This window comes from Electrophorus electricus, chromosome 11, assembly GCF_041902795.1.
Source record: "Electrophorus electricus isolate QZ-2024a chromosome 11, ASM4190279v1, whole genome shotgun sequence".
Taxonomy (NCBI): Eukaryota; Metazoa; Chordata; class Actinopteri; order Gymnotiformes; family Gymnotidae; genus Electrophorus; species Electrophorus electricus.
Window position 1 is genome coordinate 9,050,289 of NC_137507.1, and position 13,351 is coordinate 9,063,639.

At 44.4% G+C, this 13,351-nt stretch overlaps 1 protein-coding gene across 32 annotated transcripts in view; it reads left to right on the forward strand.

Annotated features, from left to right (window-relative positions):
* Nucleotides 1-13,351, forward strand: part of wnk1b (WNK lysine deficient protein kinase 1b) — a 79,385-nt gene that overhangs the window by 44,776 nt on the left and 21,258 nt on the right. For 23 of the 32 annotated variants that reach the window (XM_081723047.1, XM_081723048.1, XM_081723049.1 and 20 more), the window contains 6 exons: nt 5,483-5,571; nt 7,007-7,226; nt 7,316-7,607; nt 7,702-7,877; nt 10,310-10,567; nt 11,694-13,001. In XM_081723047.1, coding sequence (XP_081579173.1) covers nt 5,483-5,571; nt 7,007-7,226; nt 7,316-7,607; nt 7,702-7,877; nt 10,310-10,567; nt 11,694-13,001 — 2,343 coding nt within the window. The remainder of the gene's footprint in view (nt 1-5,482; nt 5,572-7,006; nt 7,227-7,315; nt 7,608-7,701; nt 7,878-10,309; nt 10,568-11,693; nt 13,002-13,351) is intronic. The other 9 variants (XM_081723061.1, XM_081723062.1, XM_081723044.1 and 6 more) reach the window with 2 other exon arrangements.

The following is a 13,351-nucleotide window of genomic DNA, read 5'->3' on the forward strand; positions in this document are numbered from 1 at the left end:
GGAGCCGCTTGATTGAGCGTTATGCTCATGGTACACGCGCAGCAAAAACTCAAGGTTTCCATTATTTAATATTAGTTGTGGTCCTGTCCACTGGCATTATCCATCTGATTTCAAGTGGGTTTTAACTAAAACTCCAATGTTTCCTGCCAGTGCCACACATGATGATGATGATGATGATGATAATAATAATGTAATAGTAATGATGATAATGTCACAGTAATGTAGCAGTTGAACAAATTAGATTTACAAGGGTGCAGCTGTTATACAGCATCAGCATGTGGTTTGAGGCCATAGTCTTATCAAGTTTTTCATGGAAATGCTTGCTTTAACAATAGCTTCTTTCTTAGAGTTTGGCACACTCTTCCATCATATCTGATTTTATTCAGTATGTGTCAACAGAACATCCATGTTTGTCAGAAAAAAACACTCGTAAAGCCATCGCAGTGCAGCTTTCTTTAGAAGCCATTTACAGGTGGGCAGTGTTCATACCTACCCATTTAAGGATGCTGACCCAGAGTGTGTGTGTGTGTGTGTGTGTGTGTGTGTGTGTGTGTGTGTGTGTGTGTGTGTGTGTGTGTAATGTGTCCGTATCAGACTTTAATGGATGACTTCATTTCCTCATACCAAGTGCTTGTTTTGCGTTTGTGGAATTTTGGATGGAAATAAAGCAGTTATGAATCTGCAGGAATTCAGGCTGAATTGGTCAAGTGCTCATGTGATGCCTATCGAGGTGTATTATGTCGATTTGTGTTTATTTGTACTAGAGCGCGCGGATGCCTGGATTAGAAGAGGCATTTTTGCCAAGTGTGACCGAGTCTCACTGCTTAAACGTGCATGTGCGAAGGATCTCCGTAGCTAGCTAGCTAGGTATTTATGCAAGCACAGTGCACACAACATGGTTTTAGCAGTGACATCTGCAGTAAATACCTTGTCACCTATGAAGTTTATCATTTTCCCATTAATCACACAATTAGATAAGCAGTCATAGGGTGGATTATCTCCAAGAAATGATTTTCTCTTTCATTTAGCTAGAATTAGTGGCTTTGTTGGTGATGCTTTGGGTCATCTTTGCTGGCTTCTAATGTGGGATGTTAATGGTAATGAGGATTACTGTAAGTATAATTCATTTAGCTTGTTCCTCTTTGTCCAGTATAAGGGGAAAAATATTTTCACGATTTGCAATCACAGTGGTCTTTTTTGCAATCACAGTGGTCTTTCACAGAGTGTCTACTTCCCACTGCATAAACAAGATATCCAAGGCCCTTCAGGTTTAGCATTTGTTCTTAGCTAAAGCTATAACTAACAATTGCAAAGTGCAGCATAAGTGAATATGTTGGCACTCTACAGCAGGGCGTCAGGCCCGTCCTCAGCAGTGAGACAGAGAAACACTCCTTCTCCTCGCCTGTCTCTGCTTCCTGGTGATGTAGGGAAAATGCTGTGCAGTGGATGGTCACTTTGTATACTTCTCTTGTTCATTTTATTTTGATATTGCCTGGATTCCTAATCTTAATCAGTCGGGCCATTGAAAGCAGGTGAAAAGTATGGGGATTATAATATGCATTATAATGTGTCATATATGTATTGTAAATTAATTGTTGCTTTAAAGTTTGTTGCTAAATGGTTAACCTGAGTTTAGAACCACTCTGATTGCACTTGGCTTGATTCCATATGTGAAATTGTAATTGTAATTACATCTTTATATCAGAATGAAATATTGAGTGGCTTAAAATGATACTAGGCATTTATTAATGGCTGTTGATTGACCAGATGGTGGTAGTACTCACTCTGTGTGGTGTATTTTTTACTGACTGCGGCACCATAAACTGCTTTAAAAAAATGCTTATTTGGAGTGATTTAAAATCTGGCAGTTATTTAGTTTTCACTTTAAATTTGTGGAAGCATAAACAACCTCTATAAACAGCCTTCTGTACCCGCACTGATTTTTATCACCAGATGCTTCTCATAACCTTTTGTTTTTCTCTCCTAAACCACAGTGATGTGTATCATTGTCGTTTCCTGTAAGCCTCACCTGAATTCAGGGGCTGGGTGCTCTCTCGTCGGCACCCCATGCCAAGGGGCAGACAGGACATTCCCGCATGTGAACAGAGAGGATCCAGTCTTGCTCTCGGCCTGTCTGTGTGGTGCGTTCCACCCCCCTGGTGCTCGTAGTCTTGGACGAACGTTACCGTGCACGTGATGTCTAGGCTTTTCATTTTGGCTGATCAAGCAAACTGGCCAACAATAAAAGCATTTTGAGTTTAATGCAGAGGGCATTCAGAACTCCACTGGTCCCCCGTTATCTCCCTTAGACAGATCTTAGACTATCCAAGTCTATTACGTAACTAAATTTGTTGAATTGAGTATTTACATTCTGTCTGCAGTGTGCAGTCATTCTAGACTGTGCCTTCATAGACTTTAACAATAAATATTTTAAAACATTAGTCTACCCTGGTTCATATATGTGGTAGCTGAGTTACTTTTGTCCTTCACTGTCATGGTAAGCTAGATATTCCTGATTATCAAGATGCTGTTTTTTCTTAATGACTGGGTGAAGTAAGATGTAACATAACAATTTAAAAATATATATTTAAATCTAATGATTAGTCATGGCAAAATCCCTCAGTTAATATTTGTTGTGTTGAATTGTGTCCAGCCAGTTATATAAACATTTGTGTTCGTTCAGCAGTGCAGAGTTTATGTACAAAGTAAATGTTTTACATTTTAAGAAACTGGACTAAGTTGTAAATAAACAGCAGAAATGTAATAAAAACCGGAAGAAAACAGAACATTGCACAGCACCAAGACAGTGCTGCAGTTTGCGTCACACCTTAGCCTTCAGTTTGAGTGTTGGCGTTATACACCATCTGCTTTTGTGGTATAATTTTGCTTCTGGTGAGTAATATAAGTATTCATGCAAGATTAACAGATCAGTGTTATGCAAAATTGTGACTGGAGTAAATGTGACCAAGTAAATCAAGACTACAGCTGTTGAATTCTAGACTGTTCACCTGCACTGAAACACTGCTTTCCACTATTACACTGTAATTAGTGAGTTACAGTGACCAGCAGTGGAAGTGTAATTTAAAGTGTTGGCCAAATTCATTATACCTGATGGACCTCTAGGTTTTGTGGTCAGAGGTCCTGAATTCTTCCTACACTTGATTGTTTGACTTTACCTTTTTAGTGTAAGCATGGTTTTAATTACCTTTTTGCTGTGAGCCTTTGCAAGGCTGCATTATGCATCATTGGTTGATTATTGTCACAGCATTTGACCTTTACATTATATTTCTGATATTGTTGAAGACTGCAATATTCAGTCATCACATTTACTTATTTATTCAATCATTCAGTGTGAGCAGTGTGTAGGTTTAAGGCGCGGACTTGGGCTTAGTCATTAGAAGATAATGTTCATCTTATTTTAGGGCCTCACTGTTCTCATAGAGACAGCTTAATTCAACAGGACCTTATATGCAATTAAACCACATGCTACAGAACAAACCCGACCAGAAAATGAAACGCTTAGATGGGCAACGTTAGTCTTTGTGCATCGCTCGTGGATATGGGAGCGCTCTGAAACTCATAATTACTTTTGTGCTTTTATCACACACTACCTTCCAGTCATGCTGAAGCTCCTTCAGGCTCCCTCTTCCCTTGGCTTTCAGAGGAAGTACAAAATGATTACCTGTAATTGTCCTCCTTATTGTTGGCCACTGAAAGAGAGTGAGGCAGCAGGCATCCGGCTTAAAGGAGACCCATTCTCTGGAAGCAGTTGTAATGAGCCCTTTTAATCGCCTTGCGGTACTTTGCCGTACTGACTTAATTCCATTAGACCCTCTGCCTTGCTTTAACTTGGTTTAGAATTGGAAGCTCTTGGAGGGGACAGGCGTTATATAAGGAGTGAATACTGCCGGGTTGGAAGGGGTGGGCTGTGGGTTTTAATACTGATAAATAGTGCATCAGGCCACAGGCAAAGGCAGCATGTAGCCCGGAGCATTCTGTGTACCTGCTTATCTCTGGTAAGTCCCTTGAGTCTTCCTCCCCCCCCCCCCCATATGGCTGTTTTGATGTCCTGAATTTACCTAGTTGTTTTGATGTGAAAGTGTTTGCCGTCATCTTGCTTGCCTCTGCCACCTTGCGTACCACTAGGGCAAAGAAGCCGCTTTATTAGTTGGATTTGCTGAGATTAAGGGAGAAAAGCAGGGCGGGTTTTTTTTTTTTTTTTTTTTTTTTTTGTTGTTGTTATTGAGAAACCTTTTTTGGGGGGAGTTTTAAGTTCTGTGCTATTTTAGGAACCAGCTTCTGTGAGCTTACCTTTGTCACTGCTTGGTGGGTCTACTTGGTGATTTCTTTACTGTGGATGAGGTTATTTGCAGTTCATTACCCCGACAATGTTTCACTAACTTTCCTACAAGAGTGATCGCTCCTTATACTTCAATGGACGTATATGTATATATTTTTGATATCCCAAGATGAGATCATACATTTAAAAGCAGTTATACAGAAGAAAACGTACACCCATCTTTTTTTAGATTGAACAAGTTATTTTTCTGAGATCACCCATTCACAATCATTGCCTGTACAGAGTCAGCATATTCTCATACTGATTGAATTTCACACCTGTATCTGGGCATTGGTTAGAACACACCATTTGACATGAATAAACACTGTTGTTGGCTAATGAGCACTTAACACAGGGCCTATATGTTATCTATTGAAAAAGCTAAAATGGCAGTGTTTTCATAGACTCTGCTATTTTAGTGCCTGTGTGGCTTGAGTTTCAGGAGCAGGAGGTACGAAACTAAACTACTTCAAATACATAAGCCATTAAATGACTTCTACTGAGTGGGTTCTATGGTAGTGCTGTTAGTTTTCTGGCTAAGTGGTAGTAATGGTTGACACTCTGACAGCCATACGCATGTCTCCGTTCAGATTATAGCAGTGTTGCTAGTGAATTGTGATTTGAGAATTACCATTAACTTCTAAGTCTTTAATAAGTGATGATTGTGTCTTTCAATTGCTTTTTTAACTTTTGTTTATGCATGTTTAAGGCATCTCATTGCTGCCGTAGTGCACACGTATTGGCACACGTGTTCTCATTCAGCCAGGTGGCCTTCTCACTTGATTCAGACAGAGCTAATATTCCTAGATGCCTGGTGCCTGTAATATGATGCTAAATTAGCAGATATAGAGAGAGAGATATGTAATGGATAGATTCAATGGCCACACCTGTCTATATATATATAACATAATACTCTTTGTCTCCATAAACTGTGCTGCTTGTCACAGGGGCCCACCAGGAAAGGTTAGACTGCTCTGTTCAAATAGATGCAATAAAGTCTGAGTGAAATGAATGCCTCATGGCCTTGAACTTGCTGCTTGAACACTTCAGTCTGCTGTTGTTGGAAATTTAATACAGTTTTCTTTTTTGGCTTTAGTTAATGCTTTGGTATAGCAGTGTTATCATAATTTTTTTTCTCTGCAGGGAGTGAAACCTGGTAGCTTTGATAAGGTAGCCATCCCGGAGGTGAAAGAGATTATCGAGGGTTGTATTCGACAGAACAAAGATGAAAGGTAAGAAATCCCCCCCCCCCCCCAACGCATACACCTTTTTATTTAAATAGTAATAATTCAGCCCCACTCATAATGGCCCCCTGGTGCACTAAGAGCTGTCTCTTAGATGCTGTGGTAGGGTTACATGCTGTGACAGTCCCTTCCACCCAGTGAACCCTAGCATGCTACCTTAGTACAGGTAGTGCAGGTACCACCAGGTTCACCTCATCTCCCTCTGCTTTCTCAGCTCCCCTCTCCAGGTGTCTGCTTCCTGCTACACACTCCTTCTGTGAATATTATTGTTTTAGGCTTTTTGTTTAAAACACTTAAGTGTCTATCTTTATTTTAGTAAGTCCTGTATTTTTATGTCTTTGAATGACTCCAAATGCATGTCACTATATATAACAACAACTCTACAAATTACTAACCAACTAAGTGATATTTCAATCTACTTAATTTCACTGTGCTTTCAGCATTTTCCAGGATAATAAGGTCTGCTCATTGTCTTGCTTGAATCTATGAAGAAATAATGTTACAGTATTGTACCTGTGTGTGTGTGTGTGTGTGTGTGTGTGTGCGAAGTGTAAGATAAGATTTTACTGACACCAAAATAGCTCATTCATGCTCTTTGAAGTTTAGATGCTTTTTCTACTTTATAAGGCATAGTACAGCTTGGCTTGTACATGGACACATTTGCATTTTAATTTAGTTCCTGCTTTGTAAAGTTAATGTTTTATCTTCAGTTGCTCAGAGAACATGAATAGAATATTATCATGAAACTTGAGACAAATGAGACAGCGGATAATGCTAATTTATAGAGGCTACAGAATTAAGATCACAATATTTCATAAATAGGGAGCTAGAATAAACCACCACTGGAAGGAATCCACCCTCTTATACATGCTACCAAAGGCTTTTCTCTTCTTACATGGAATCCTTTGTCCACATTTATCCCCTTGTAAAGCTACCCATTAAACTCTTTCATGCTCATTAGGCACAGGTGTATTGAATTTGGTGCTGATTGCCAGCAGCTCATATTGTATAGTGCTTTGACTGGATTATGCGTTGTGGTAGATGGTGCTCGGATGCTGTTCTGATTGAATTTAGGGTGCTCATGGTCGTAGGATCACGTGCAGTGTTAGCTGTTCTTGCAGCTCAGTGACACACAGCTGTGAGCTGACAAAATGTAAATGTGATCATGGGGCCAATCAGAGGCAACAGGCTGCCACTTGTCTGGTTTTATGCGACAGTGTTTCTGCACTCTGACATGTATGTGCTGAATTTTAATTTTTTTCTGAGTATAATTTGTATAACTGTCTTCTACAATCTAACTTGTTTCAAGCTTTGAATCTATAGCTTTGTTCAAACTGTTTGGCTGAACATTAATGCCATGGTTTGCCTTGTTTGTTCTAGGTCCTTCATCTGTCTCTTCCTGTTGTCTTTTTATTCATCACAGATACGCCATCAAAGTTCTTCTGAACCATGCCTTCTTCCAGGAGGAAACGGGGGTGCGAGTGGAACTGGCTGAGGAAGATGACGGGGAGATGATCGCCATCAAGCTCTGGCTGCGTATCGAAGATGCCAAGAAGCTGAAAGGCAAATACAAAGACAACGAAGCCATCGAGTTCACCTTTGACCTCAACAAAGATGTCCCCGAAGATGTGGCCCAAGAAATGGTGGGTTCCTCTAGGCTCCTCTTTGAGTCTGAGCTCAGCACATGGTGAACGTGCAAGATGCTGATGTGTTCATTCTCGTGGAACCGCAGGTGGAGTCTGGGTACGTGTGCGAGGCCGACCACAAGACGATGGCTAAGGCCATTAAGGACCGCGTGTCCCTGATCTGCAGGAAGAGAGAGCAGCGACAGCTGGTGCGAGAGGAGCAGGAGAAACGCAAACAGGAGGTCGAACAGCAGCAGCAGCCCAGCGACACCCAGAAGGCCACGCAGCTCGGACCTCCAGGAACCCCAGGAGTCGCTCCGACGCAGCCTCCCGAGCAGGAGGATCCGGAACCGGAACAGCACCAGCAGCTGCAGTACCAGCAAGGTGTCTCCATTGCCAGTATGTATACACAGCCGCCGACAGCCTTCCTCGGGGCTCTCGCCGGGTGTGGGTCAAGTGTGATGGCAGTGCTGTGCTGTTTCCCCCTCCACAGCTGAAGGTGTGGTGGACGGCGGGCAGGGCTCATCCGTGTTCCCAGAGACGCCCTTGGGCCAGCACACCATGTCCTTCAACTCTCCGCCAGCGTCCCAGCAGCCACAACCGGGCCAGACCCCCTACCCCTCTATCACCCCTGCCCAGCAACACCCTGCCTTTTCCCAGCAGACCATGGTAAGTCCCACAGGCACAGCACCACCATGTCTGCCAAGTCTAGGATCACAGTCAGCCTGCAGGAGGTGCTCTTCTGCAGTAACTGCTAGGCTTCAAAGCTGACATTTGGTAGTGGTGTTTAGCACAGGCCGACAGCTGTAGCATCAGAGCGTTTTATCCCTCACCTCCTGTTTGATATTGGCTGCATTTTTCATGTGCCATATTTCTATCAACAGACCCAATGACTTATTTGGAAGCTTATGTTTTGAGTGGAAGCTTTATATCAACAAAGTAATTACAGTCATGTGTTAGCCCCTAAAATTTGGTTTCAGCTTCTGGAGCATACAATGAATACTGCTATGGTTTGTGTTTAAAATAAATTGTGTATTGAATGGGTCATTGGACATAGCTAATCCAAATTTAGCCCTAATCCAAATTTAGCCCTAGATACTAAACCATTACAGGTCAGAAAATGTTCCCTAGTAGACACGGAAGATTAGTCTAACGATTAGAGTCTGTTGCAAACAAGTGACAAATGGAGCAAGTTATTCCTGATATTTACCTTAAAACAGTGCTGACTCACTGAGTTGTGGAATTTTTGTGTTTGGGTTTGCATGTTATAACCTGTTGTGTTTTTCTGGTGTGAAACATGGTTTGGTTGAAGCTGTGAAGGAATGCTGCATGAAAAACAGAGCAAGGCAAATGACAAGCCACAAATTACTTTAAAGTCCTTTAAACACCTCTCCTCCCCCTCTGTCATTCTGTTTCACCTTCTCCTCGATCCTTTCTCTCTGTCTCTACCATACATACTACCATGTATCTCTCCAATTATACACTCCCACCACCACCACCACTAGCCCCCCTCCCCCCCCCCCGCCCAACCACAATGTTGTTTGAGATCCTTTGTATGTTGCATGGACACCCAGTGTTTTATTGTTCTGAAATTAGTTGTTTTGCAAGGCATACAGCAGTGCTGTGCTCTGATCAGTTCCATGCCCGGCTTGGGTCTCCTGCCTGGGGGGTGGCCCAGCTGTCGAAGCCAGAATGAGTTACGCTTGCTCAAACGTCCAGCAATTTCTCACTCTGTCTCACTCACTCAGAGACGTGAAGGCACGTGTTTTCATTGAATTGATCACCATCTGGGCTTTCTCCATGCCTCTTTAGGACCATACAGAAGCGTTCAGATTCTCAGCTGGGTTTGTTATTCATAATTATTTTTAAATTACATCAGATATCCATATGAAAGGAATGCAGATGCTTTGATATATCCTGGATTTGGTATTTTGCATATTGGTAAATAATATTGGTAAGTGCTTTTAGTCCTTCATTGACTCTTTTGTTCTGTTGCTCTTTTTAAACCATAAGGTTAAGGAGTGAAAGTAAATAAAGGTTTTACTGGTGAAAGCAAAACTTGACTTCTCTGCCTGTCTCATCTTGGCTTACCATGAGCATGTCCATCTGGGATACTCTCCACAGTACTCATGCCCTATGATTTTGATCTGTTTATCAAGTGTATGCAGAGGTTTCTTTTTCCTAAATTGATATTTTATTTGTTGTAAAAAAAATGCACTTTGTTTATGTAAATCACCTCTCTGGCTGGTTCTTTTCATTTTGTTCTGGGCTAAAAAAAAAAACAAAAAACACAAACTTACCTACATATTTACTACCATTCTTTGTTTTGAATTAAACATTAATATTATTAACTCAGTACACTTTGTTTTATAAACCTTAGGTTCCATTCTAATTAAATGGATTTTCATTCTACAGCCCACAACTGTTTTTAGAAATCAGTCAAACCAAATCAGGTTGTCAGAAAGCTTTTAAGAATCACTTGTCCCTTCTACAAATGTCTGAATTTGTTTTTAATAAACAACAGGATGAGGAATTGGAAGCATTTACTTTTTAACTTTGCTGTAAAGGGTGGATTAATTAAATCTTAACTGACAGATTTTTTATTTTAAGCCTTTTTTTTTTTTTTTCCTCCTTTTCCTAAATGAATTAATCCAAAGTACCTCGTCTTTTTAGAGCTGGGATTTCAACCCCAGCCTGGAGACCTGCAGCTCTAGACAGGTTCAGGTGTTCCCTGCTCTGACACACCTCATCCCACTAATGAAGGGCTTGTTAATGAGCTGATGACTGTAGCAGGTGTGCAGGAGCAGGAACATGTGAAACTGTGTATAGCAGTCGGGTCTTGGGACTGGAGGTGAAAGAGCGTTTATACGTGTGAAAAATCACGTAACAGTCATGTTCCTCCTCTCTCTTACTTTTAGCATTCATACATTAGGTTTGTTTCCTTTTGAAGTGTTGATATTTATGTATCGGATGTTACATTTTCAGTTGTATTTTGCTTTTGCTTTTGCTTTTTTTTTTCTTTTTTTTTTTTTTTCTCTTGTTGCATTAATCGTGATCCGCTGTGTTTACGTTTATATTCCCCTCCTCTCCTTCGCCTGCAGCCTCCTCCCCCTGCCCGCCGCGGTCGTAGCATGTCCGTTTGCGTGCCCTACTTTACCACCACCCCTTCTCCATCATGCCCTCCTAAGCCGCCCTCCACCCCTCCTCCGGTGCCATCGGCCCCACCCTCGCCCCGCCCGGGAAAGCCAGACAGGGAGACATTCGCGGGCCGTCTCTCCAGGGCACTGGAGTGCGTGTTGCCCCTGCACTCGGCTCCGCCCCGTCGCCGCGCCAGCCTCCCAGCGCTCTTTGCCAGCCCTGTATGTCAGTGTCTCTGGGTGATGCAGGCGCTCCCTGCTGGGTGGCGGCCTCGGCGGAACACACGGCCACTGCTACCCGAAACTCGCAGGATAGAGGCGCCAACACTAAAGAGCATGAAAGAACTCTGATCCCGTTCCCACTCAGACCCTCCCAAATTGTAGAACGATTAAAGAAAAAGAAGAAATTTAGTGGTGTATACTAGTCTGTGTGTGAACTTTACTCTAATCTAATTTTGGTTCACACGCATGCAAAGTTATTTCTGTTGTTAGTGTGAGAACACTGCATCTGGGTCTCGGTGTCTGGTAAACCTCTCTTATTAGAAATGGAATGTGTTGGCTAGCCAGCAGTCTCTCAGAAGTCTCCGAATTATCTCACAGTGCTGCACGTTTGTCAGAAGAGTGATGAAGGCAAGTTTTGTTGAACATAAGTGGAGAGGTCCTGGGTAATGTACAGCCAATAGACAGGGCATCAAAATAGTACAGAGTAATGAGTATCTAGTAGGCTCTTGGAGGCAGTAGGAGACTTTTTTTTTTCAGCTTCTTTCAGGTGCACGTGTGCCGCATGTTCCCCTTGGCCAGCCCACCAGGAGCCCTGTCCTCATGTTAAATACACAACGCAAGGTGCTACGCTTTCTTCTCCAAACTAGGGCTGACTGCTGTGCACCCTGCGGACGGGCGAATGGCTCTGTGTTCTGGGAGTGTGTGGTGGAAGGAATGCTCTTTTATCAGGGGTGCATCAGCAGTCAGTCCAGCTCCAGCTGTGCAACCTTTGCCATGTCCGTATTTAATTCCAAGCCAGTACTCCGTCACTCTTTACATCCATACGTTCATTTTTCCTGCCACCTTCAGAAAATCTGCTTATTTCATCTTGTTGGAATTTCTTTGCTTTGTGATTAATAGTGCTGCTGTAATTCTCTCCATATCCCCTCCTTCTCTTTCTTTTCCTCCCTCCCTCTCCCTTCCTTCCTTTCTCTCTGCTCTCCCCCTCCCCTTCTTTCTCTCTTTCATATTCTCCCCCCTCTCTCTCTCTCTGACACATTTTCTTTCACTCTGTTTCTCTTACTGTATGATGCTGCCCTTTTCTGCTCCCTGACAAAGTTATTGCCATGTGTTATTGTCACTGCAGCCACACTCGGTGAATCAGCAGTACAGTGGTGGAGGGGGCTCCGTCCTTCCCGAGCCCCCACTCTTTTTCCCCACCATCCCAGAGCGGCCAGTGTCCTTCTCCCCCCCACCGTCCTGCCCGCCCAAGGGCTTCAACGTGCAACGCCGGAAGAGCACCTCCATCTTGGAAGCCCACACGCGTCACTTTCAGCCAGCCTACCGCAGCTATGGCAGCGGCCTTCCCCCGTTCTCCGGCCTGGAGGCTCCGGGTGCAGGCATGGACTCGCCGAGGTTCCTGCTTCCCGCCGTGGCCACGCAGAGAACGGCTGAGCCCCTGCACCTGCAGCCCCCGCCTGAACCCGCGTACACCTACAAGGACATTCGCGCAGAGCAGGAGGAGGCCGTACGCAGACTGAGTCTCAACCAGGCTGCCCTGCTGGACCACTTTGAGGCCATGGCATATGGCGGCTACCCCATGACTGCTCATCAGCTCAGTTTCCACCATCAGATGCAGGCGGTAGCCGCCGCTGCAAGCCTGGCCTTCGAGCCCTCACCTGGCGGCCCGCCTTACCTGCACCCTCACCCGCACCCTCATCCGCACCATGTGCATCTGACTCACAGCCCTGCCCCCCAGCTCCCCACAGCGAGCGTGGCCACCTCAGCCTCCGCGCCCCAGCAGGTCTCTCCGGCAGTGCCCGAGTCCTGCTACCAGCCGCACTCCCCGTTCCCCCACTCGGCCCCGCCTGTGTTGGCCCACGCCACCCACGAACCCTCTGGCGCGTTCGACTTCCACGGTCATGGCCTCCAGGTGGACCCAGGCATGCTGGCCTCCCGGCTGTACCGTGTCCGACGCGGCTCCATGGACCTCAACCTGGAGGAGGCGGGAGGGAGCCCGGGGCCATGCGGCCGTCTGCAGCCCGTTACCGAAGAGTACAGCAGCTACGTGAGCCCGGAGTTGCCCCTGCCCCCTGGAAGCCTCCTGCTCCACAGGCCCAAAGACCACAGTCCAGAACCTTCCAGCGACTCCATGACCTCGTCGGACGCCGGAGAGTTCCACTCTCCTCCGCCTCACCCCGGACGTCCGTCTCTGGATGCCTCGGCTGCCCAGTCCATCCCGCAGACGTCATATTATGCAGTGGATGGAGGGAGCACCACCTGTGATGGACACCCACCCAGCCAGCAGACGTTTCTGTTCGTGCCACCCTCGGAGGGGCCAACTACGTTTGGTTCCCACATCAGCGTGCTGCACAGTGCCTGGGCCAGGCAAATACCCATCCAGGCTGACCTCTCGTACCAAGAGTCTGCCCTGACCCTACAGGGCTCTGCTTTGGTGATTACAGCAATCTGCTCTAAGCCCCCCCTCCCTCACCCTGCAAAAACTACCACTCTATAAATTCTAATTCATTTTGTCCTGTGGGTGTAGTTTTAACCCTCTCCAGCCACTCATAGATAAAGATTTTGCAGGGTCTTGGAGCACATGTAAACCTGCCTCTGAACTCCCCTTGTCTTTTGAAGCATTCATGTTTAATTTTTTTCCCATCCATTTATTTATTTATTTATTGAGTTAATTGTGAGAGGTTTGTTCATTTGATTTCTTTGAAGTTCTTTGTAAGTAAGTAAGTAATGGTTTGTGTGTATGTTCATATGAAAAAAAAAAATATGATGAATGTGTGTTTGAAT